The sequence below is a fragment of the Dermacentor andersoni genome, chromosome 8, assembly GCF_023375885.2.
Source record: "Dermacentor andersoni chromosome 8, qqDerAnde1_hic_scaffold, whole genome shotgun sequence".
In the NCBI taxonomy this organism is placed as follows: domain Eukaryota; kingdom Metazoa; phylum Arthropoda; class Arachnida; order Ixodida; family Ixodidae; genus Dermacentor; species Dermacentor andersoni.
Genome location: NC_092821.1, coordinates 14,261,265 through 14,283,935, shown reverse-complemented (window position 1 = coordinate 14,283,935; position 22,671 = coordinate 14,261,265). Strand labels below are relative to the sequence as shown.

The following is a 22,671-nucleotide window of genomic DNA, read 5'->3' as shown; positions in this document are numbered from 1 at the left end:
GGGTATAGACGATATTCTAATTGAAATCTAGAGGCAAAAATGGAGCAGGGTTGGTCATATCATGGCGCCGGTTAGATAACCGTTGGACCACTAGGGTTACAGAATTTGTACCAAGAGAAGGAAAACGCAATCGAGGACGACAGAAGACTAGGTGAAATGATTAAATTAGGAAATTCGCGGGGGCTTGTTGTAATCGGCAGGCGCACGACAGGGGTAATTGGAGATCGCAGGGGGGTGCCTTTGTCCTGCAGTGGACATAAAACAGGCTGATGATGATGATGATGACGTACTGAGTTCGATTGCGGAGAAAGCATTCAATCCAGGTAATAAGTGGTACGAACGGGTGGATGTCTAACTTTTCCTTTGTTAACCGTGCTCATTGTCAAGATTCTTGCCTCATATTCCTTTCACTTTGCGTAAATTGGGTTTTAAGAAGCTCTCTAAATAATTGTTTCTAGTAACCTGGACTGTTTTCCGCCTTATACACTTCCCCCCCACTCCTAACACAGCCGTGTCTCAACTCTACGCTTATTTTTAGTAATTTTATCACACTTTGCTCAATCAAGCACACTATGCTAATACCGCTGCTAACATATCACATGACACCTGGCACACGGACCCAGTAAACCGCTTTCGCACTCATAGTACTATCTGCCGGCTCATTCTATTTCTACTGCAGCAGCAGACTCGGAGTACCTCCCCATCAGATTGCCACCATAACTGTGCACCGACATCTACAGAAAACAACAAACAAGACAGCCTTCGAGAGTAAACAATCACACAATTGCCATTTCATATTCATTATCTGTTTGACTCATGTATTTACTTGCCACACTTAGGCTATTTATGGTTGTTCAAGAGTTGTGTATTTATGAACTAAACTTTCGACTGTTCAAGTAGCTAACCTAATATGCGTACACCTACGTCTACTGCAAGGCCCCTATTAGGATGTTTAGAGTAGCAAATTCAACTTAAAGAAATAGTCTGACAAGTTGCACATATGTGACAAGAAAATTTACCGGAATTTCAGTGTTGAGCAAGTGAGGTTTTACGTTGCCGTGCTACACATGAGGACATCGCTCTGCTGTCATGGCTGCAGCATTTGGTCAGAGCGCTCACTTGCAATGGGTAAAAAAACGAAATCGAAAAAAAAAATGTTTTCCACAATAATTTCTTCCTTCTACAGATACGTGCCTGCCAGAAGTAAAAGCCATATCACTCACTGATATTACAGCTAGCCACGCTTTTTTTTTTTCAGGCACGCTAGAAAACCTATCAACCAACTAGGAATAGTTTTGAACAACTTGTAGAAAGAAACTCTATTTGACACGCACCGCTTTCCTGCTGCCATGTTCTGGCTCTGCATTATCCGGCAAATGTCAGCTTCCCATCATCCGTTTCAAAAGAACGAAAATAAAGGAAATAGACGCGCGGATTCATTTCTCTGCGCGGGTTACGTACGAGTCACGAAAACGTCACGATTGGGCCTTTGTTGACATTTCGTGGACCTCTGTTTCTTCATGCGTCATACTCAATGTCAGAATAGCGAAATCGCTCTGTGGAAACAGATCAGGAACAAAATATCGCGCGTCTGCTCTCGGTGAGTACATAATATGAAATCCCTCATGGGTTCTGAAAATAAAACGAGGCTTTGAGCACCGGGAGAGGCTATCTTGCTGGCCTTAAGTTAGTACTTTTCCGCGGCTTAGAGAAGTAATGTACCAGTGCTTTGCTGCAATATTAAGCATGCTCTTACTGTTCATCCCCTCGGAAATAGCCGGAGAAATTGGAAGTAATTCGATAGTTTCTAGTGAAAATACTGTGGAAACGGCTGGATCTAATATGAGAGAGATTAGCACTGATGGAATTGTAGAAAGTGACGGCACGACCTTCAATTTAACTATTCTTCACACCAATGATATTCACTCACGGATTCTTGAAAGCACGAAGCGTGGCGTGCAGTGCGACGACAAAGCACGGAACGAGAGCAAGTGCTTCGGTGGAGTAGCGAGAATTGCTGAATTGGTAAGTGAACAGTTCTTCGGTAATTGCAGTAAGAAAAAAATGTTCATTTTAATTGCAACTGTGGACATGAGAGCTGTCGTATAGTGAAATTTTGATATAAGGTTACCAAGTTGCAGAGAAGTAAATATAATCGTAAGCATTTTTTTTAATATAGCCGTGTCCAAACCCTTTCGCACATACTTTAGCAATTACCTTGTACACATAGTGCACCAGTATATATATTCTAAAGAACACAAGACCCCATATTTATGCTGTATAGCTTAGCATGTCGCTTCATCAGTGAAATCATAAGAAGACAACAAATACAGACACCAAGGACAACATAAGGGAAGTTAGTTATACCTAATAAGTTAATAAAAGAAACGATAAATTAATGGAAATCTAAGTGGATGAAAAAAAAAAAAAAACTTCCTGCAGGTGGGAACGATCCCATAACCTTCTCATTACGCGTGCGATGCTCTACCAATTGAGCTACCGCCGCGCCATTTCCCCATCCACTTTCTTCGGTATTTATGTGTCTTAGTGTAACGCTGGGAGTGTTAGCCAGTGCCGTCACTCACAGACCTTGGCGGCGGATGTGTAGCGTCCTTTCTGCTGCAGGCGTCTAGATAACAGGATCTTTTTTTTTAGCCAAAAGCAACCGGTCAATGCGCCCACACATGCTACCTGAAGGCGTCAATGTTGCCACATTCGATACCCTCGTTATGTAATAAACGAAAAGAAGGGGAATTACCTGAGGGGCCCGATTTTTATTAGTCATCCCATCAAAAGCCAACAAACACTGATACCAAGGACAACACAGGGGAAACAGAGTCCAGATCAAAACTTGATCGCCAGGTTGGAACTCGACTTGTCGATGGTGGAGATTGTAACGTTGCGCATCGATGACCTGTTGTTTCTTTATGTGCACTCGGGCAAGCTGACGGGGCTTCTTCCGCGCGTTGCACGAAATTTCGGCATCTTGGGCGAGATTGAGGTGATCGATGTTGTTGCATGGTAGCATTGCCATGTTGTTGTCGCATGGCAGCATTACTTCACGGCCGTAAACGAGGTAAAACGTCGTGAAGCGTGTTGTTTCTTGCGTAAGTCTTGCGCCTGGACTCACTTGGCAGAGGTGGCGCTTCACCGCTGGAAACAGATGTCTGCAGTGCCTGCTGTACTTCGTTGCGTACGACGCTGGCGAGGGAGCTGACTGGCGGTGGCGACGTACCGTGGTGCTTCTGCAGCTCGTCGCGAACCACTGAGCGAATCAGCTCGCAGAGCAAGGCGACGTCGCACCCGAAGCCTACCGGCGTATCCGGAGTGCAGGCGAAATTCATGTGTCGGTTGTACATGTTTGACCGTTGCTGAAGCGTCTTCTCCATTGCGATGGCTTCGGTGAGGAACTCCACGACAGTGTTGGGCGTATTCCGAACAAGACCGCCAAAGAGCTGTTCCTTTACGTCTCTCATCAGATGACGCATCTTCTTCTCTTCCGACATGCTCGGATCGGCACGCTGAAAGAGACGCGTCATGTCCTCCACGTACATCGTGGCGCTCTCGTTGGGCTTTTGGACGCGTGACTGAAGGGCTCGCTGCGCTTTTTATTTGTGATCGGGGCTGGAGTAAGTCTCCGGTAGCTTGCGCTGGAGCTCAGGCCCGGATAGCAGGGCACTTTCGCGGTTCATGAACCACTTGCGAGCACCATCCCGGAGGCTGAAGTAGATGTTTCTGAGTTTGGCGTTGTTGTCCCACTCGTTAAACGCAGCCGCGGGCTCGAACTCCGCCAGCCAGTCTTCCACGTCTTCAAATGTGATGCCACGAAAAGCCGTCGGCACTTGGGGGTTCAGCAGCGTTAGGCAAATCGGTGTCGCCCTTTCCGTAGAAGCCGCAGTGGTCGTAGTCATCACTTCTTCCTGGAGGTTTCCAAATTCTGGGGCGAGGCCTCGGGTTCGCCGGCTTGTGCGCTGAACTGGAGTCAACTCCAATTGTGCGAAGTTCTTCCTGCCCAGTGGGGTCAACTGCATAAGTTGGGTGTACCGAGCAAGCTCCACGAAATTGTCGCGTATAACCTGGTGAAGTATACACGTTGAATGGGGATCCAGGCGTTTGTACTTCACGAAACGTAACTGTTGACGCGCGATGCCGAGACGAACCTCGTTCTCTTCTTCTTCAGTACCCTTGCTGTGCCACACCATGTGGCACTATATGACTAATAAATATCGGGCTCCTCGATTAACCCGCTATCTTCTGGTTAATCTATGAAAACGTTTCAAAGAGGGCTCCCTATGACCAATTACTGACTTTCGCAGTGAGGTATTTGTGTCGGAAGAATTTGATAATAACAATGACTTCGTTTACCAAATTCTTGAAAATAAATTGTCGAAGTGCACAGAAATATAGCGCAGAATGGTCAGGTTAGACATACTTAAAACAACAGGGAAGTTATAAAATAAAAAAATAACATTTTCACACTTTACGAGGCAAGGCGGTCATGCTCAATGAAGTGTTGAATCTTTATTCACACTGAATTGCAAGGAATCTAAAGGAACCAGTAAGACCTTTCAGAAGAGTATATGCCACAATTTTATTCTACGACTGAATTCTAAATTACACAGAATGTACCGTCAAGGTTCATCACATTCGCCTCATCCATAATACAAACTGTCAAGACAATAGACGTAGAAAAGCAGATGAACCCGGACTCTTGCGGAATGAGCTCTCAGCGCGCCTAGACTCCCTACGCAACACAGACTCCCCCCCTTCCACATAGTTATTGTAACCTACTCTGGACAAGCAGGTTGCCGTAGCACTCGTGCATTGAAATTGGTGACCGCAAGAGCGCATGTTGCTACTCTGTGGAGGCGCGCAAGCACAGATGTCAAGATACGACTCAGGCGAGACGCGCAATGAGCGCGATCTCTAACTTGCCTTGTTAGGGTGGTTCCATTTATATCGGACGCCTGTCGACACCTCTTTTCCTGCACCGTGAATTTTGCATGAGCTTTTTATAAATAGCTATTGCGGCTTTCTCAAAAAACATGCGTTATTAACTCTACACAGTGTCCATATGTTTGTATTAGGTTTAAATGCTTCATTTGGCATCATATATTGGTTTTTATTGGAATAGGAATTATAAGGACAATCTACGCGCATTTCCGCCGTCGACAACCGGGTCCTCGTGATGATTCCTATAACGACACACTGCGTTCCTCGTCGTTGCGGTCGCTTTCGCTCGCTTCGCCAGCTGCATCGCACGTCTGATAACATATCGGAGGATTGAAAAGGAGAGCTCGCGTGCGCCGCAACCCCAGTTGAGGCGGCAGTAGGGACGGCGACAATTCTGATAAGCAGGAGGAGGCCTGGGATCGACATCGGAACGAGATAAAGAGGAAACGAATCGCCCAGGAAACAGACGAACAGCGCACCGAACTGGCTAAACGCCGCAACATAGCTAGACAAATAGACTAACCTGTACTTACAATCTAGAATAACCAAGGCTAATCATGCTATGCCTTAGCCTTCGCTACGTATAGCGTGGCATAGCCGAGCTAAGCCACTGCCAATTTTTACAGGAACATTTTATAAATAGCTATTGTGCCTTTCTCAAAAACTTGCGTTATTAACTCTACACAGTGTCCATACGTTTGTATTAAGTGTCAGTGCTTCTTTTAGCATCATATATTGGTTATTGTTGGAATAGCAATTATACGGACAATTTACGCGCATTTCCGCCGTCGCCAACCGGGTCCTCCCGATGATCGCTATAACGTCCAAGTGTGCTAATAGCGTGGCTGCACGTCGTACGCTTTATGTGTGAGGGAACTTGTGCGAGGGTGAGCCCTGGAGAATGGCTTGATCTCGCGCGCTCAAGGGAGAAAGGTGAGGAGGAAGCGCATAGTCTTCTACCAAGCGCAGGACACCGGGCTGGTGGCTGCTTATGGCGCAGCTGAGCGCAGCCGCACACGGCTGCGCGGGAAGTATCTTGAAAGCGATCTCCAATGAGTAGGTGCCGATGACTGATAGCTTCGTGTGCGCTGTGTTCTCGCCGCTTGGTTCGCAATAAAGCGAGCAGCAGCACGAAGCTCAATTCACTCGTTGCTGCTGCTGCCGCTCTCCTTACGCCAGCGGTTTGACAGCGAGTGTCCGTACTCATCGAGTTAGATGTGTTTATGTTTGCCTGTGCAGGCGTGACACAATGTTTGTGTCAAGATAATGTTTACGAGTTTATGTGGCCGACAAAAATTTCTATCCTTACTTCCTATAACTGTCTACTAATTTACTATCCAACTCGACACTTGGCCTTTCGGGTCCACGGTGACTTTTGGCGATGATGATGACTGTCCACGTTAATGCCTGTAGCATTGTAAGAATATACAGAAAAACGTATTGCCACCGTAAAAAGGAGTTATGTATGGGGCATATACTCTATCGCGAGTAATTTTTCTCGCTTCGATGATGATGATGATGGTGATGATATATTGGTATCCAAAGATGGCGGTGACAGGTCGTCACCTAGCTTGCTTGAGTTAAAGACGTATGCAAAAGGCCGTTTTCATTTTGGTTTGATTGTATATCTTTCCTTCACCTTGTCTATTTTCATTCTCTATTACACAGGCCTTTGTTACCTACTTCCTTCACTTATTCCTGCATTCTGCGTCTGCGCTTTTCAGGAATAGATACTCGTGCACTTTACGGTTCATATATTTAGATATATCCCTGCACCTGAGTTTTTGTTCAAAAGTAATTTTGCTCTGCGCTTCTTTGACTTCAAAATAGGAACAACCCATGTAACCCCGGATTACCTTATTTGTGCTTTTACAGTCTTGTCCCAAAACCAACTGCACAAGCTATATTTGGTTAACTACCAAGCCCCATTCGATACCGTATCGTAATCATAGAATGACATTTGTGAACGTTAGCGCTCGCACCTTTACACCTTTCCAGATTCCACGCACCACCTCATATTTATTGTAGTCCAAGATGGCCCTAGGTCACATTATTTTTGTATTCGGCTTCTTCTTTATTATGAGTATTTCTTGGTGGGTGCTTGACTGAATCTTTCTTTTATTTATATATGTGGCGAGGTACTTATATTGGCTGACTATAGATATGACTTGCTCTTGAATTCACACCACGTAATTCCTCTTCTCTTCATTAAAACGCAATTCCGGATTTCTCAGTACTAAACTAAAATTGGCCTAAAATTGACCTAAAATTGTCCCTGTGTTGCCGCAAATATCCACAACTGTCGTTAAATAGGTTGCATTGTGCGCGAGTATCACTTTGTCGCCAGCATACATCAATCCTCCTCACAACGAAAAGGACGCCACACACCAAGAAAGACAGGCATATATCAAAGCGTATATCAGTCCGGGGACCTCCTGTGGCACCGTTTGTCAATTATGCATGTGGAATGAATGAAACCCTAATTTGCTGTTTTCCAGTTGTCTTTCTATGCTCTTGAATTAAAGCGTGAACAACAATGGAGGCAGAGTCCTTGCTTCAGTCCTTAGAGAACTTCCACCACTGCATTACATTTTCGGCCTCCTCATCCAATGCGGACGCGGTTGTATATATATATATCTATATATATATCTGCCCCAGCAGCTCCATGAAATCTTCATCTAGGCATTTGTGTTTAACGATATCCTGTAGCAGTTCCCTGTCTCCATTGTAGTAGGCTCCCTTAATAACTAGAAAGGCTATTTGAAACTCTATTGCGAGCTTCTGAAATCTCCATGCATTCAATTCGTACAAAAGATATTTTCGTCTACGCGTCTGCCTAGTGTGAACTCATTTTGCATTTGCCCCGGCACATCATTTGACTCCACGCACTTCAACAGTTCTTCAACCATCTTCTGACTCCGTGCTGCCTCACTATGCTTGGTGAATGTGGGCATGCTATTCAGTCATTGCTGTTGCTTTCAGGCGATGTCGAAAGCGATCTGGGGCCTAGTATAGCTGACGTTTTCGCTGAGCTGCAGAGGCTGACAGTTGGACAAACACAAGAATCACTAAGGTACAAGGCCCAAAGAATCAACTTTTGTGCACCGATGCAACACTAACGGATTTAAATAAGTGAATGATAGAACTGGAGCAACACTACCAGGCACTCATCCCCATGCGAAGCGAATTAGAAGCTGTGTATGCTACTACCTCTGAAAGTGGTCACCTGGTATCCAGCCTAGAGAGCTGCACAGAGGATGCTGACAACCGTTCATGTAGAAACAACTTAATATTGTACGACATTCCTGACCCCAACCCTCCTGAAACATTTGCGCAATCGGAAAAACTATTTATTGATAAAATTCATGAGCACATGAGCATAAGAATTGATCCGAAAGAAATTGAGCATGCACACCGGTTGGGACGCTATTCAGCTGGCCGTAACCGCCGCATAATTGCAGAGTTTACATTCTATAAAAACAAAAGAATTGGTCTTTTCTAATGGCCGCAATTAAAGGGGAGTAACTGCAGTATTGACGAGGACATTTCACGTGCTGTTCGAAATGCCCACAAATATCTTGTTCTTTTCGGTAAAAGCAAGGCGACACCTTTCAAACTACGTTTCAAAAGACTTGTCACAGGATCCAAACCCTACGAATATGATGAATCATCTAATAGCGTAAAGGATATTCACTAGCAATCAAGGTGCAATAGAGGTTCGCTTAACCCTCGCGACATCACTACAACGAATAATCTTTCTTTATCTGTTATTTTCACTAACACCCGTAGTTTTTTTTCCCAAACGCGAAGACATACCAAGTCGCGTTTCTTCATAAAGCAGTAACTTACTTATTTCAACAGAAACGTGGGTAACATCGGAGATCAGTGGCTATAAGGTATTATACGGCTTGCCAAACTTCGACGTTCATTGGTGTGACCGCCAAGCAATGCGAGGAGGAGGGGTTCTTATAAGATTTGGCAAGCAATTACCCTGTACCCCTATCGTGCCTCCTACTGGCCTTGAGATAGCCTGGCTACTTATACGCTCTTTGCCACAGGCTGTCCTGCTGGGTGTGTGCTATCGACCACCTGTTAACAGCCCCGATTTCCCAGAAAAATTAAACAGCATTTTATGCCAGGTTACTGCCGCACATCCCAACGCTCAGATTATTTTATTCGGCGACTTCAACTTTCCTAGTATTGACTGACATGACCTATCTTCAGCAGCATGAACAAATGCTGAGGCTAGAGACTTCACCGATGTCTGTTTGAACTTTAATCTTTCACAGCTTGTTTCTGAACCGACACGTGTCTCGCTTGGCTGTGCAAACATCTTAAATCTTATACTAACTAATCACCCCGACAGCTTATCATCATTAACCTTCCTCCCTGCTATCAGCAACCACAAAGTTCTTCACGCTACCCTTTTCTTTCCCGCGCCACCACGTGCACCATATCGCAAAACTATCAGCCTATGCGATAAGGGAAACTACAAAGCCATTAATGACGAACTGACTGCCTTTCCACCAAACTTTCAATCTAGATTTTACGAGCGAACCACTCACACTAATTGGACGCTGTTTAAAAGTAAAGTTATTAAATTAGCAGACAAACATATACCGAAAATCACATTCCGTCGAAACCGTCGAACCCATGGTTCACTAACCATGTAAAGCGACTAGAAAATAAGAAAAAAAGGACTTTTTCGATCTGCAAGACTAAGTACGAATGCTACACATGGGAAAAGTATTATTCTGCCCATAAAAATGTGCTTATCTGCTCTTCATAGCGCCAACCATACCTTTTTGAACATCGACTTAACAAAAATACTCAGAGAAAACCACAAGAAATTTTGGGAAGTAATAAACCCCCCTCAAGCTCGCGCCATAAGTCTTGCTGACGATTCTGAAGACATCATGACTGATACCGACTGTGCCATTTCGTTCCACAATGCCTTCGACTAAGTTTTTACTAAAGATAGCAGTTCTCCTCTGCCATTAATGTCTAGTAACATAGTATCTGTAATGCCGGCCATCACGTTCTCTGTAGATGATATCTCCAATGTAATTGATAACCTCAAACTCTCTTCATCCACCGGTATCGATGATATTAACTCGAAACTGTTAAAATATGTTAAGTATATCTCAGCTACAATTTTGTGTCTCCTTTTTTCTCAGTCACTTTCAGCAGGCTGCATCCCTTATGACAGGAAAGTAGGAAAGGTCATTCCTATCGACAAGGGAGTCAACAGGAATAACCCACTAAATTATCGCACCATCTTCTTAACGAGTATTCCATGTAAGATAATGGAGCACGTCATTTACTCACTCATCATGGACCATTTAGACGCCAACCATTTCTTTCATCCTGCACAGCATGGATTTCGTAAGGCCTTTTCTTGCAACACCCAACTAACTCTTTTCGTTCACGACCTTCACTCGAACCTTGACTGTAATTAACAAACTGATGCTATCTTCCTAGACTATGAAAAAGCTTCTGAGAAAGTCCCTAACCGTCACTTAATGCATAAACTTTCCTTTTTGAATTTAGACATGGGTGTATTAAAATGGCTAGAAACGTTCCTGACTAACCGCGAGCAATTCATTACTGTCAAATACCAGTCCTCCGTCAAACTTCCGGTATCTTCAGGTGTCCCTCAGTGGTCTGTTCTTGGTCCACTTCTCTTTTTCATATACATCAATGACTTACCCCTTCATATAACTTGCGAAATTCGAATGTTCGCTGATGACGGCGTGATTGATCACACCATTAACAATGACACTGATGGACATAATTTGCAACAAAATCTCAACCATGCGCAGTCTTGGTGTGCCCGTTGGCTAATGACTCTTATTCCAAAAAATGTAAACATCTGCCATTTACTCGTAGTGGTACACCCTTCTTGCCTTCTTACACAATTGCCAACAATCGGATTGAAACAGTAAAATCATTCAAGTACTTAGGCGTCATGATTTCCTGTGATCTTAACTGGGACACGTACATCAACAGCATATTATCATCGGCGAACAAAACACTATATTCTATGAGGCGCCACTTGCGTCATGCACCTCAGGATGTCAGACTTGTGGCGTACAAATCACTTATCAAGCCTAAATTCGAATATGCGTCACCAATCTGGAACCCATATCAAGAATATCTCGTTAACGCACTTGAGTGCTTCCGAAATCGTGCAGTAAGATGCATTCATTCATCCTATTCGTATGACGTAAGCATATCATCCTTAAAAGAGAAATCTTAGTTACAGTCGCTCTCGCACCGCCATCAGATAGCCAGCGTTGGTCTTTTATATAAGTTTTGCTACAGTTCACTTAATCATGGGCCAGAGATCGTTCAACCCGCAAGAATATCAAAACGCGTTCGTCATCCACTCCAAATTTAAAACCACGCTCACAAACAACTACCTTCTCTGCTTCTTCTTTTTCTCGAACTGCAACTGATTGGAATGCCCTTCCCCACGGTGTTGTATATACAAATAATAAGGATGTGTTCATTGCTGAGGCAGCTCCGATTTTGTCAAATTAATTACATTTTCTCGTACAAATTCATCATCTACCGCGCGTTTCCGATTGCATGCAATGTATATATCTTTTTTTTCAAATGTTCCACGAGTTACTGAAGTGAATTGTCCATTGCCGCTGTTTCTTCTCTTCGGCCGAAATAACAGTTTTCTTTCTTCTTCTAATTCACAATTTGTCACGAGTATGTACCTGCTTATACAGGTTATCTACCACATTTCAAATGTTGTGTTTGTTATCACGTTGAATTGTTGTCGCAACATGTTTCCCACGCCTTATGTAACACCGCTGATAAAGGGGTCTTTAAGGAAATAAACTGACCTCACCTTACCTGACTTGGAGTACCGTTCTATATGTCACCGACGTTGATGTAATTGGTCTGTGCGAGGCCGTCTTATCCTGATTCCCTTTATCTTTGCAGATAAAGTTCATCTTCATGAGTGTAGGGCGCTTAGTGTTACATTCTTTACTAAAAGAGGTTCACCTTGCTTTCAAGCTATCCAACCGTAATCTTCTTCATTTTAATCGCTTGCTCAATGACATTAGTTAGGAGCACCTTGATCTTTGTACCGAGGTATTTGATTAGATATCTACTGATTTAATCGGCTCCTGGGACCCGTGTTATTAGGGACGTATTTTATAGCTTTTTTTCTTTTACAGTAAGAGCTTTGAACGTTAAATTTTCATCTCTTGGACATATTTGTTGTGTCTGGATGGGTTTGAGTCTGAACTACGTTTTGTTTCGCGACGAATTTATCATAAACAACTACTCGGATGTACCGGAGTGCCTGGTCTCTTTCGAATATGTTACCGTCATCATCCCTTTAACTGTTTGCGAATTTTTTGGCTGAGTTTCGAGTGCTTTTACATCATTTGAGAGTTTTTTTGGTACGCCTTTGTCGCTTTTGGGCAAGTTATGCATGCAACGTTTACTTGTGCATTTTTCTCTTACACGAGCTCAACTCGGCTCTTTTTTTTTTCTTCCCTTTAATCAGTAACTCTTCTGTTTCTTCTGTCCACATCCTGGCTTCTCGAGGATCCCTAGACGCACGCTTACCATCTTCTTTAGCTTGATTCTATATATATGCTGAAATTAAATCTCCAAACCAGGCGGATGCACAGTGTGAGACGTATACGTAGCTGTGTCACGGGAACGAAGGTGATTTATGATGCTTGCCGAGGGAAGCATGCTAATGAGTGGTGCACAGAAAGGTTCACCACGTATCAAACATTGCCATTCTTTCATTATAGTGCCACACTGACGTGGAGTGGCCCATACGAAGTTGGTAATTTAAGCAAAAATAAGTTAATAAGGAATCCACTACATATCAGTCCGCATTCGGAGAACAAATTGGTGCGCTTATGGGATCTTGGTGAGACGATATCACGTTCAGGTATTATGTAGAAATCACAGTGGGACGTGCTCATACTGAAATAATGTCCATAATGGTTCTGCGGAAACCCGCAAGGCGGAGCGAAGTAATTAATAAAGGGAGAATGAGACATCTACCTAAATGCTGCTAAGTGCTACGAAGGAAATTCATATGGGTTCCTCGAAAGAAAAGCCTCGCACTTTATAAAAGATTCGTCCTGGTCTGGGGTGAATTTTTCTTTAACTGCGAGCCTTTCCTTTCGAAGAAGCCGTAAGGATTTTCTTTGTAGCAACTGCTACAATCGGGTGGATGTCTAATTTTCCTATTATAGACAGTGCTCATTGTCAAACTTCTTGCCTCACATTTCTTTTCATTTTCCTAAATTGGATTTTTCAAGGCTCTGTGAATAATTGTTTATAGGAACGCGAAATATTTTTCGGCTACGTTTTTCGGAAATGTTTTTCGGCCCAGCCATATCTCAACTATGTGCCTTTATTAGTAGTTTTATCACACTTTGCTCAATCAAGCAGAGTATGTTAATACCGCTGCCTGCATACCACATGGCACTTGGCACACGGACCCAGTAACCGCCTTCGCACTCACAGTTCCATCTTCAGGCTCATTCTGTTTCTACTGCAGCAGCAGACTCGGAGTACCTCCCCATCAGATTGCCACCATAACTCTGCACCGATATCTACAGAAAACAACAAACAAGACAGCCTTTGAGAGTAAACATTAACGCAGTTGACTTTTCATATTCATTATCTGTTGACTCATGTTTTTACGTGTCACACTTAGGCTATTTAGGCTTGTTTATGAGTTTTGTATTAATGAGCTGAATTTTCGACTGTTAAAGTAGCTAAACCTAATATACGCACACCCACGTCCACTGTAAGGCCCCTATTACGACGTTAGGGGCAGCAAATTCAACTTAATTAAATATTCTGTCACGTTGCACGTATGTGACAACAGATATAACCTAAATTTAGTGTTTGGCATGTGAGAATTTACCTTGCCGTGCTGCGCAAGAGGACATCGCTCTGCTGCCATCGCTACGACATTTGTTCAGAGCGCTCAGTTGCAATGGGTAAAAAAAACGCAATCGAAAAAAAAATGTTTTCCGCAATATTTTCTTCATTGCACACATATAGGCTTGCCACCAGTATAAGCCATTTCACTCACTGATATTGCGACTAGCCACGCTTTTTTTTTGTTTTCAGTCACGTTATAAAACCTATCAACTAACTAGGAATAGTTTTGAACAACTTGTAGAACGAAACTGTATTTGACACGCACCGCTTTCCTGTTGCCATGTTCTAGCTCTACATTATCCGACAAATGTCAACTTCACATCATCCGTTTCAAAAGAACGAAAATAAAGCAAATAGAGGCGAGGATTCATTTCTCTCCGTGGGTGACGTATAGAGATGCGAAGTGCGGAAAAAGCTGGAAGGTTTCCGAAAAAAAAAACTGGTTTTTTCTTTCTGTTTTTTTTCGGCGCAATTGGAAAAATTGGCCAAAATTTCCGCGGGGATAACGTACGGACATAAAGCTTCGGCGACACCCAGCGTTGAACGTGAAACTGAAACGCTGAACGCGAAACCGAAATGTCGCACATAATACCTAAACACTGTTACGACTTTGCACCGCTGCCACCACTATTACGACTTTAAGGTGGTCCCGTAGCGCTCGTCACCCGTTTCGTGACAGAGCGTTGGTAGCGAAGACTCCGAGTCAGGCGTCGGTGAGAATAACGAAAGGGACTTTATACATTATATACACGTCATTATACAGGACAAGATCGGATCGGCACGGGGGCCGAGAGCTCACAGCAAACGCGACTGTTCCCGCACGGCGACGTCCGGCGAGACTGCAACGCCTGACACATCTCACTCCAATCGAGAGCGGCACTCCGGGCGGTGGCGTCGGGGCTTATAATGCCCCGAGAAACCATTGTCACTCAAACGGCCCAATACAAAGCCAGCACTCGACGGTCGTCCGAGAGGTCCAACCAGCGACCACGCTGGCCACCCGGTTCAAAGTTGCCGCGCGTGGTGACTTCCAGGCAAAAGGAAATACGGCGCCGGGCTGTCTGGCACTTTGTTGCACGTTTGGACATGTCGCTCGCCGACGCTTCTCCTCAGGACGCCGCTGCTTGACGGATCAGCATCTTGACTTTTCCAGAGAGAATCAGGGCGCTGAGCCTTTCGGCGCCGCCCCGGGTTTGTCCAAAGGGCGTTCGCAGGATAAATTCTGCATCTTGTAGATTTAGAATCCGGGCTGGTGGTAATGGCAAAACAACACCAAGCGGCGGCTGACCGCTCGCCATCGACATCACATAATGTCAGCTCCAGCGTCAGCGTAGCTTCGTCATTCGGGTGCGGTTTCTCATGTTTAGGTGCTTGTTATTGTTCAATTTTGACTTTCCTTCCAACACTTTTGCAACCTGTGGCGGAAGTCCGCATATAAAGCCGTGTGGAAGCAGATTCTGCAATGGTACGGCCAATTTCCGACGTGCGGATGCACTTCGCGGTCGGGGAGACCGTTCGCGGGAAACGGGGACCCGCTGTCTGTAAGTACTGCAACAGCAGCTACGCTTTTCCGAATGCGACTCGCCTTTCCAAGCACATTGCTAAGTACGTGAAATACCCAAGACAGGAAGTGACACCACGAAGCCACTCTCGCAGCCCTTGATGTAGCAGTCTCAGGTCGAGCGTACATAACGGCGCAGTAAGCAGCGCAGCCTCAGCGACTGGAAGGGTTACTCACTTCGTCGATACGATGACACTTCAAGCGCAGATGAACGCCGATAAAGCGTCTGCAAAGGCGATATATGCTTCCAACTCACTGTTTTCCTTCGTTACTGATGTCTATTGGCAGGCATAATCTAAAGCACTCAGACCATCTTACAAGCCCCGGGCCGGTGCAGCTTGGCTGGTCCACTGCTCGACGCTGAGTACGAGGCGGCTACCGTATCCGTGAATAATTCTATTGAAAAGGCTTGACACATCACCCTTCTCACTGACGGCTGAACTAACGTCGAAGGAGAGTCAGTTATAAACTTTGTACTCTGCAAACCATCACCATTGTTCTTCAAGTCGATCAACACCGGCAACAACAGGCATACTGCGGCCTATATGGCAGAATAAATCTGTGCTCTTATGGAATCGGTTGATAGCTCAAAGGTAAATGTTCTGGTAACCGACAATGCCAGCAATATGAAAGCGGCATGGGCTTTCGTTATTGTGCGATTTCCTGATGTTACAGCGACTGGTTGCGCCGCACACTCTCTGAACCTGTTGATGAATGATCTCCTTACTCTTGGCACAATCCACGATGTGCACAAGGAGGCGAAAGATATAATCAAATACGTGAAGAAAACCCACGTGGTGTTGGCCACATTCAAGGAAAGGCAGGAATCGAAGTACGGCAAAAGTGTGAGCTGCAGCCTGAAGCTTCCAAGCAAGACAAGATGGAGTGGTGTCTGTCTCTCCTTTGAAAGCCTCTTGAAAAGCAAGGAGGTCTTGCAGGAAATAGCTATAATGGAAAGCTTGAAGTTCGACACGACTCTTAAGCTGGTCGTTCTGGACGAAGAAGAGTTTTGGGTCACATTGAAATCATGCCATACTTTGCTGGAACCCATGACAAAGGCTATCAAAGCTCTAGAAAGTGACGGGGCCCGGTTGTCCGACGTCACAAATTTCTTTCACAATCTAGCGGAGGAGATTCACTTAAATTTGCAGCGCTCTGTTATTTCGCAGAGTGAACGGGATCTCGCTGAAAAAGTCTTAAATACACGCAAAGTGTTTACAGTTCATCCCGTGCACTGTGCAGCAAACCTACTTGACCGAAGATACAAGGGGAAAAATCTGACTGACAAAGAAGTCTTGTCTGCGTTTGACTGGATCTCGGAGTACAGTGCGCACATGAGCCTAGAAGTTGGAAAAGTGTACTCCGATGTGGCAGAATACAGCACCAATTCAGGCATATGGTCAAGATCAGGAATATGGGCTTCTGCTAACCACATGCCTCCTTCAACACGGTGGGAGGAAATCTGCACGAGTAAAAGAGTGATGCCTCTGGCTCGAAACATTTTACAGATTCCATCATCATCAGCTGCTTGTGAGCGGAACTGGTCCGACTTCGCCAACATTCATACTCTGCTTAGGAACGGGCTGCGTAATGAAAAGGTGCGAAAGCTCGTTTTTGTACACGCACATCTCAACATAATGAAGAATACTACAGATGAAGCCAGTGATACTGACTCTGAATAAGAGGTAGAACTTCATCGTTTTATCATCTTAATCAATGTTTCCATAGTCGAAGCCACGACGAAATAGCCACAGAAGATACACTTGAGTGTTCTTTGTTCCTTGTTTGAACTGCCGTAACAATTCTAGGAAGCCGCACCGATTCACAGAGAACTGAACGCGTTCGCGGTGATACGTCTCGTCTGCCTTCCATCTGTTAAACCCTGCATTCGTTTGTGAAAAGGCACAAAGCATTTCACTTCTGTTATTTACATAATGAGAGTTAAGGCTTTTGATATTTGGCAATAAACTACTGCCATATGCTAAAGAAAGGTTGTTATCTTCCATTTTTTCCAAAATTTCGCAGGAGGAACGTGAGAAAAACAGGTCTTTTTTCGATTGCTCGAAATTTCCGGAAATTTTGCATCTCTAGTTACGTGCGAGTCACGAAAACGTCATGACTGGGGCTTTGCTGACATTTCCCCGACCTCTGTCCCTTCATGCGTCGTACTGAATGTCAGAATAGAGAAATCGTTCTGTCGAAACAGATCAGGAAAGAAATATCGCGCGTCTGGTCTCGGTGAGTATATAATATCAAATATCCCTTGGGTTCTGAAAATAAAAGGGCGCTTTGAGCACCGGAGAGACTATCCTGCTGCCTTCAGTTAGTACATTTCCGTGCCTTAGAGAAGTAATGTACCAGTGCTTTGCTGCAATATTAAGCATGCTGTTACTATTCATCCCCTCGGGAAGAACCGGAGCAATTGGTAGAAATTCCTCAGTTTCTCCTGAAAATACTGTGGAAATGACTGGATCTAATATGGTAGACAATAGCACTGATGGAATATTAGAAAGTGACGGCACGACCTTCAATTTAACTATTCTTCACACCAATGATATTCACTCACGGATTCTTGAAAGCACGAAGCGTGGCGTGCAGTGCCACGACAAAGCACGGAACGAGAGCAAGTGCTTCGGTGGAGTAGCGAGAATTGCTAAATTGGTAAGTGAACACTTAAGTAAGTGCAGTAAAAAAACAATATTCATTTTAATTTCAACTGCAGGCATTAGAGCTGTCGTACAGTACAATTTCGACATCAAGATACCAAGTTGTAGAGAGGTAAATAAAATTGAAAGAATATTTGATAATATAGCCCTGCGCGATCCCCCTCACACGTACATTAGCAATTACCTCGTACACATAGTGCACAAATATTATTCCAAAGAACTCAAGACCAGATATTTATGCTATGTAGCCTAGCATGTCCCTTCATCAATGAAATCATAAGAAGCCAACAAACACTGACACGAAGGACCACATAAGGGAAATTAGTTGTACCTAATAATATAAATAAAGAAACGATAAATTAAAGGAAATCGAAGTGCATGAAAAAACACCTTGCCGCACGCGGGAACGATCTCACAACCATTATTACGCGAGCGATGCTCTACCAATTAAGCTACCGCGGCGGCGTATCCCCATCCCCTTTCTTGGGTATTTACGTGTTCTAGTAAAACGCTGGGAGTGTTATACCTTATCCATAGGCATTACACCTTATCCAGATTATCATAATTTATCCATAGGTTCAAGACATTGCAACCAATAGCCATAATTTTTTCAAAGGGAGCTTTAGAACCTCTTCGCTATGCTAAATTTCAAGCTACAGGCATCAACACTTAGCTCGGTTTCTTAGCTTTTATTATTATTATTATTATTATTATTATTGTTATTATTATTATTATTATTATTATTATTATTATTATTATTATTATTATTATTATTATTATTATTATTATTATTATTATATTTTATTTTCTTTCCTTTTTTTCCAGCCGGCGTGTCAGACGCCGTTGACACGCCGGCTAACACGCGGGCGTTGACACGTGCTTGACAGAGGGCCGGGTAATTGGTTTCGTGTACAGCGCTCCTTTATTCTCATTTCGAGACGCTGACACACCTTCGCTCGTTGCCACACCCACACGCCTTACGCACCCTCCCCTTTAGAAGAGACCAACTTATGTATACTGTGGCGAAGAAAGTATATGTCGCCTTGAAGAAGACAACTCGACTTGTCGAAGCATTGACTCCTGCTTTCACCTTGTTCTCGTTTTGCCCAGCAGCTCCATGAAATCTTCATCTAGGCATTCATGGTTAACGATATCCTGTAAGAGTTCCCTGTCTCCGTTGTCGTAGGCTTCCTTAATACCTAGAAAGGCTATTTAAAACTCTGTTCCGAGCTTCTGAAATCTCCATGCATTCAATTCGTACAAAACATATTCTCGTCTACGCGTCTGCCTAGTGTGAACCCATTTTGTATTTGCCCCGGCACATCATTTTTCTTCCCGCATTTCCACAGTTACAATCTGATGACTTGCATTACCATTCTATATGTCACAGACGTGGATGTAATTGGTCTGTGCGAGGTCGTCTTTTCCTGTTTCTATTTGCCTTTGTAGGTGAAGTTTATCTTCATCACTGTACGGCGTTTAATGTTACACTCTGTTAGACTTAGTGTTCCACTCTTTACTGAAACAGTTCATCTTGCTTTCAAGCCAACCAACGACAATTTTTTTCGTTTGAATGACTTGCTCTATGTCATTAGTCAACAGCACTTTGCTCTTTGTACCGAGGTGTCTGATCAGATATGTACCGATTTCATCGGCTCCTGCAGCCGTGTTATTAGGGAGATATTTTACAGCTTTTTTAACAGTAAGAACTTTCAACGGTAAATGTTCATCTCTTATTCATATCTTTTGCGTCTGGATGTCTTTGAGTCTGAACTACGTTTTCTTTCGCGACGAAGTTATCATAAACAACTTCTCGGATGTCCCGGAGTGCATCGACCCCTTCGAATATTTTACCGTCATCATTCCTTTCACTGTTTGCCAATTTTTGGTTGAGTTTCGAGTGCTTTTACATCATTTGAGTGTATTTTTGATACGCCTTTGTCGCTTTTGGGCACGTTATGCACGCAACGTTTACTTGCGCATTTTTCTCTTACACGAGCTCCACTCGGCTTTTTTTTTTCTTTCCCTCTAAGCAGTAACTCTTCTGTTTCTTCTGTCCACATTTTGCTTCTCGAGGATCGCTAGACGCATGCTTGCCATCTTCTATAGCTTGCTTCTATATATATGCTGAAATGAAGCCTCCAAACCAAGCGGATGCACAGTGTGGGACGTATACGTAGCTGTGTCACGGGAACGAAGGTGATTTATGATGCTTGCCAAGCGAATCATGCTAATGAGTGGTGCACAGAAAGGTTCGTCACGTATCAAACAACATTGCCATTCTTTCATTATAGTGTCACACTGACGTGGAGTGGCCCATACGAAGTTGGTAATTTAAGCAAAAATAAGTTAATAAAGAATCCGCTACATATCAGTCCGCATTCGGAGAACAAATTGGTGCGCTTAAGGGATCTTGGTGAGACGATATCACGTTCAGGTATTATGTAGAAATCACAGTGGGACGTGCTCATACTGAAATAATGTCCATAATGGTTCTGCGGAAACCCGAAAGGTGGAGCGAAGTAATTAATAAAGGCAAAATGAGACACCCACCCAAATGCAGCTAAGTGCTGCGAAGGAAAACCATACGGGTTCCTCGAAAGAAAAGCCTCGCAGTTGAACAAAAATTTGCTTTCGAGGAACCCGTATGGATTTTCTTCGTAGCACTCAGGGGCTACACGTGCCAGGAGAGTGGCCGCACCGCGACCCTCATAAGTGACAAATTAGTAACCATAGCGCATAAAGTAATCGAAGTCACCCAGATAGAACACGTGATCACGGAGGTGATTCCCAAAAAGAAAAGAAAGGCGAGAAGTACCTACATAGTAAACTTGTACAGTCCACCTAAACAGACAAAAGGAAACTTTATTAAACTTTTCGCGGAGGCCAAGAAATTGGCGGGATAAAACACTCTAATCATAGCGGGAGACTTACACGCTAAAAGGCCGCGCTGGGGCTATAAAAAAGGAAGACAAGAAGGGACGAGACGTCTGCATGGCGGCAGAAAACACCGGGTGCGAGCTGCTAACCGATGAAAACCAGCCGACTAGACAGGGAAACAGCGTCAGTCCAGACACGTGTCCCGACCTAACGTTTATCAGGGGCGCCAAGCAGGCAGAATGGGAAAACCTGCTCGAGAACCTTGGCAGCGACCACCACATAATAAGAGTCAGCACGGTGGCAGACAATGTCAAGAGGAAAATTGGTACGGCTCGGCTGACCGATTGGGACGCCTTTAGAGCACGCTATCTACAGCTAAAGGGTAACATTACCTCGCTAGAAGAGTGGAGCCAACAACTCAAGCAAATTCAGGAAATGTACACGCAAGAAGTGCACAGAACCGAACAAACACCGGAAGTAGACAAGCGGCTCCTCAGGGTCTGGGAGGCTAGACGCGGGCTCACCAAGAGATGGAAAAGACAAAAGCTAAACAAGAAGCTAAAGAAGAAGATAGCGGACATCACTAGGCAGACGGAGGAGTACGCAACGCAGCTGACCAGACAGGGATGGCAACAGTTTAGCAACTCGCTGAACGGGACCCTAAGTACGGCCAAAACGTGGCGCATCCTCAAGGACCTAATGGACCCTAGCAAGAACAAGTCCGAAAGCGGCAAGTCGATCCAGAGACTGGTCCACCAGTACGAAGGTTCCGAAGAGCAGCTCCTGAAAGAAGTCCGAGAAAAATGCTACGGGAAAGACCAAATTGAAGGTTACAAAGAAGATTACCTCGGTGAGGAAAACCCGAACATGGACCAACCCATCACGAGAGAGGAGGTCACCGAAGCCGTGAGAGCGGCCACCAAGAATACATCGGCGGGAGCGGACAAGATTCGAAACTCGCTCATAAGAATCCTAAGCGACGAGGCAATCGATCAGCTGACGTCGTACCAGAACACGCTCTGGCAAGAGGGCAAGGTACCGGAGGAATGGAAACACGCCGTCGTGGTCATGATACCCAAGCCGGGCAAGAAACTACAGATCGAGAATCTCAGACCGATCTGGCTCACGCCGTGCCTGGGAAAACTGTATGAGAGAATAGTCACCAGAAGGATCCAGCAGCACCTGGAGAAAGGGAGGTGGTACCCTGACAGCATGTATGGCTTCAGGGCCAACCTATCAACGCAGGACGTCCTCCTACAACTCAAAGAGGAGGTACTCGATATAATGCCCAAGGTGGGTGAAAACGTTGTGATGGCGCTCGACATCAAAGGCGCCTTCGACAACGTCAGCCACGCGGCCATAATGTAGGGCCTCAACAACACCAACTGCGGAAGGAAAGTACACGACTACGTCAAGGACTTCCTAACCGACAGAACGGCAACGGTAGGGCTGGGGGAGTTGAGAAGCAACACCTTCTCCACACCGTGTAAAGGCACACCCCAAGGCTCCGTGATATCGCCCGTGCTATTTAATGTGGCGATGATCGGCCTGGCAAAACGACTCGGCGAGATCCAGGGCATCCAACACGCGATGTACGCGGACGACGTCACGGTTTGGGTCACGCAAGGTTCACTAGGAGAAAAACAAGAGAAGCTACAAGAGGCTGCGCGC

At 44.6% G+C, this 22,671-nt stretch overlaps 1 protein-coding gene across 3 annotated transcripts in view; it reads left to right on the top strand.

Annotated features, from left to right (window-relative positions):
* The first annotated feature begins 1,614 nt into the window (after positions 1-1,614).
* The window catches only part of LOC126526649 (protein 5NUC-like), a 152,875-nt gene continuing 131,818 nt past the window's right edge, over positions 1,615-22,671 (top strand). For 2 of the 3 annotated variants that reach the window (XM_055068330.1, XM_055068329.1), the window contains exon 1: positions 17,759-18,115. In XM_055068330.1, the coding sequence (XP_054924305.1) occupies positions 17,807-18,115 (309 nt within the window). In that variant the 5' untranslated portion in view covers positions 17,759-17,806. Of the gene's footprint in view, positions 2,026-17,758; positions 18,116-22,671 lie in introns of those variants that run through there. The other variant, XM_050174515.3, reaches the window with a different exon arrangement.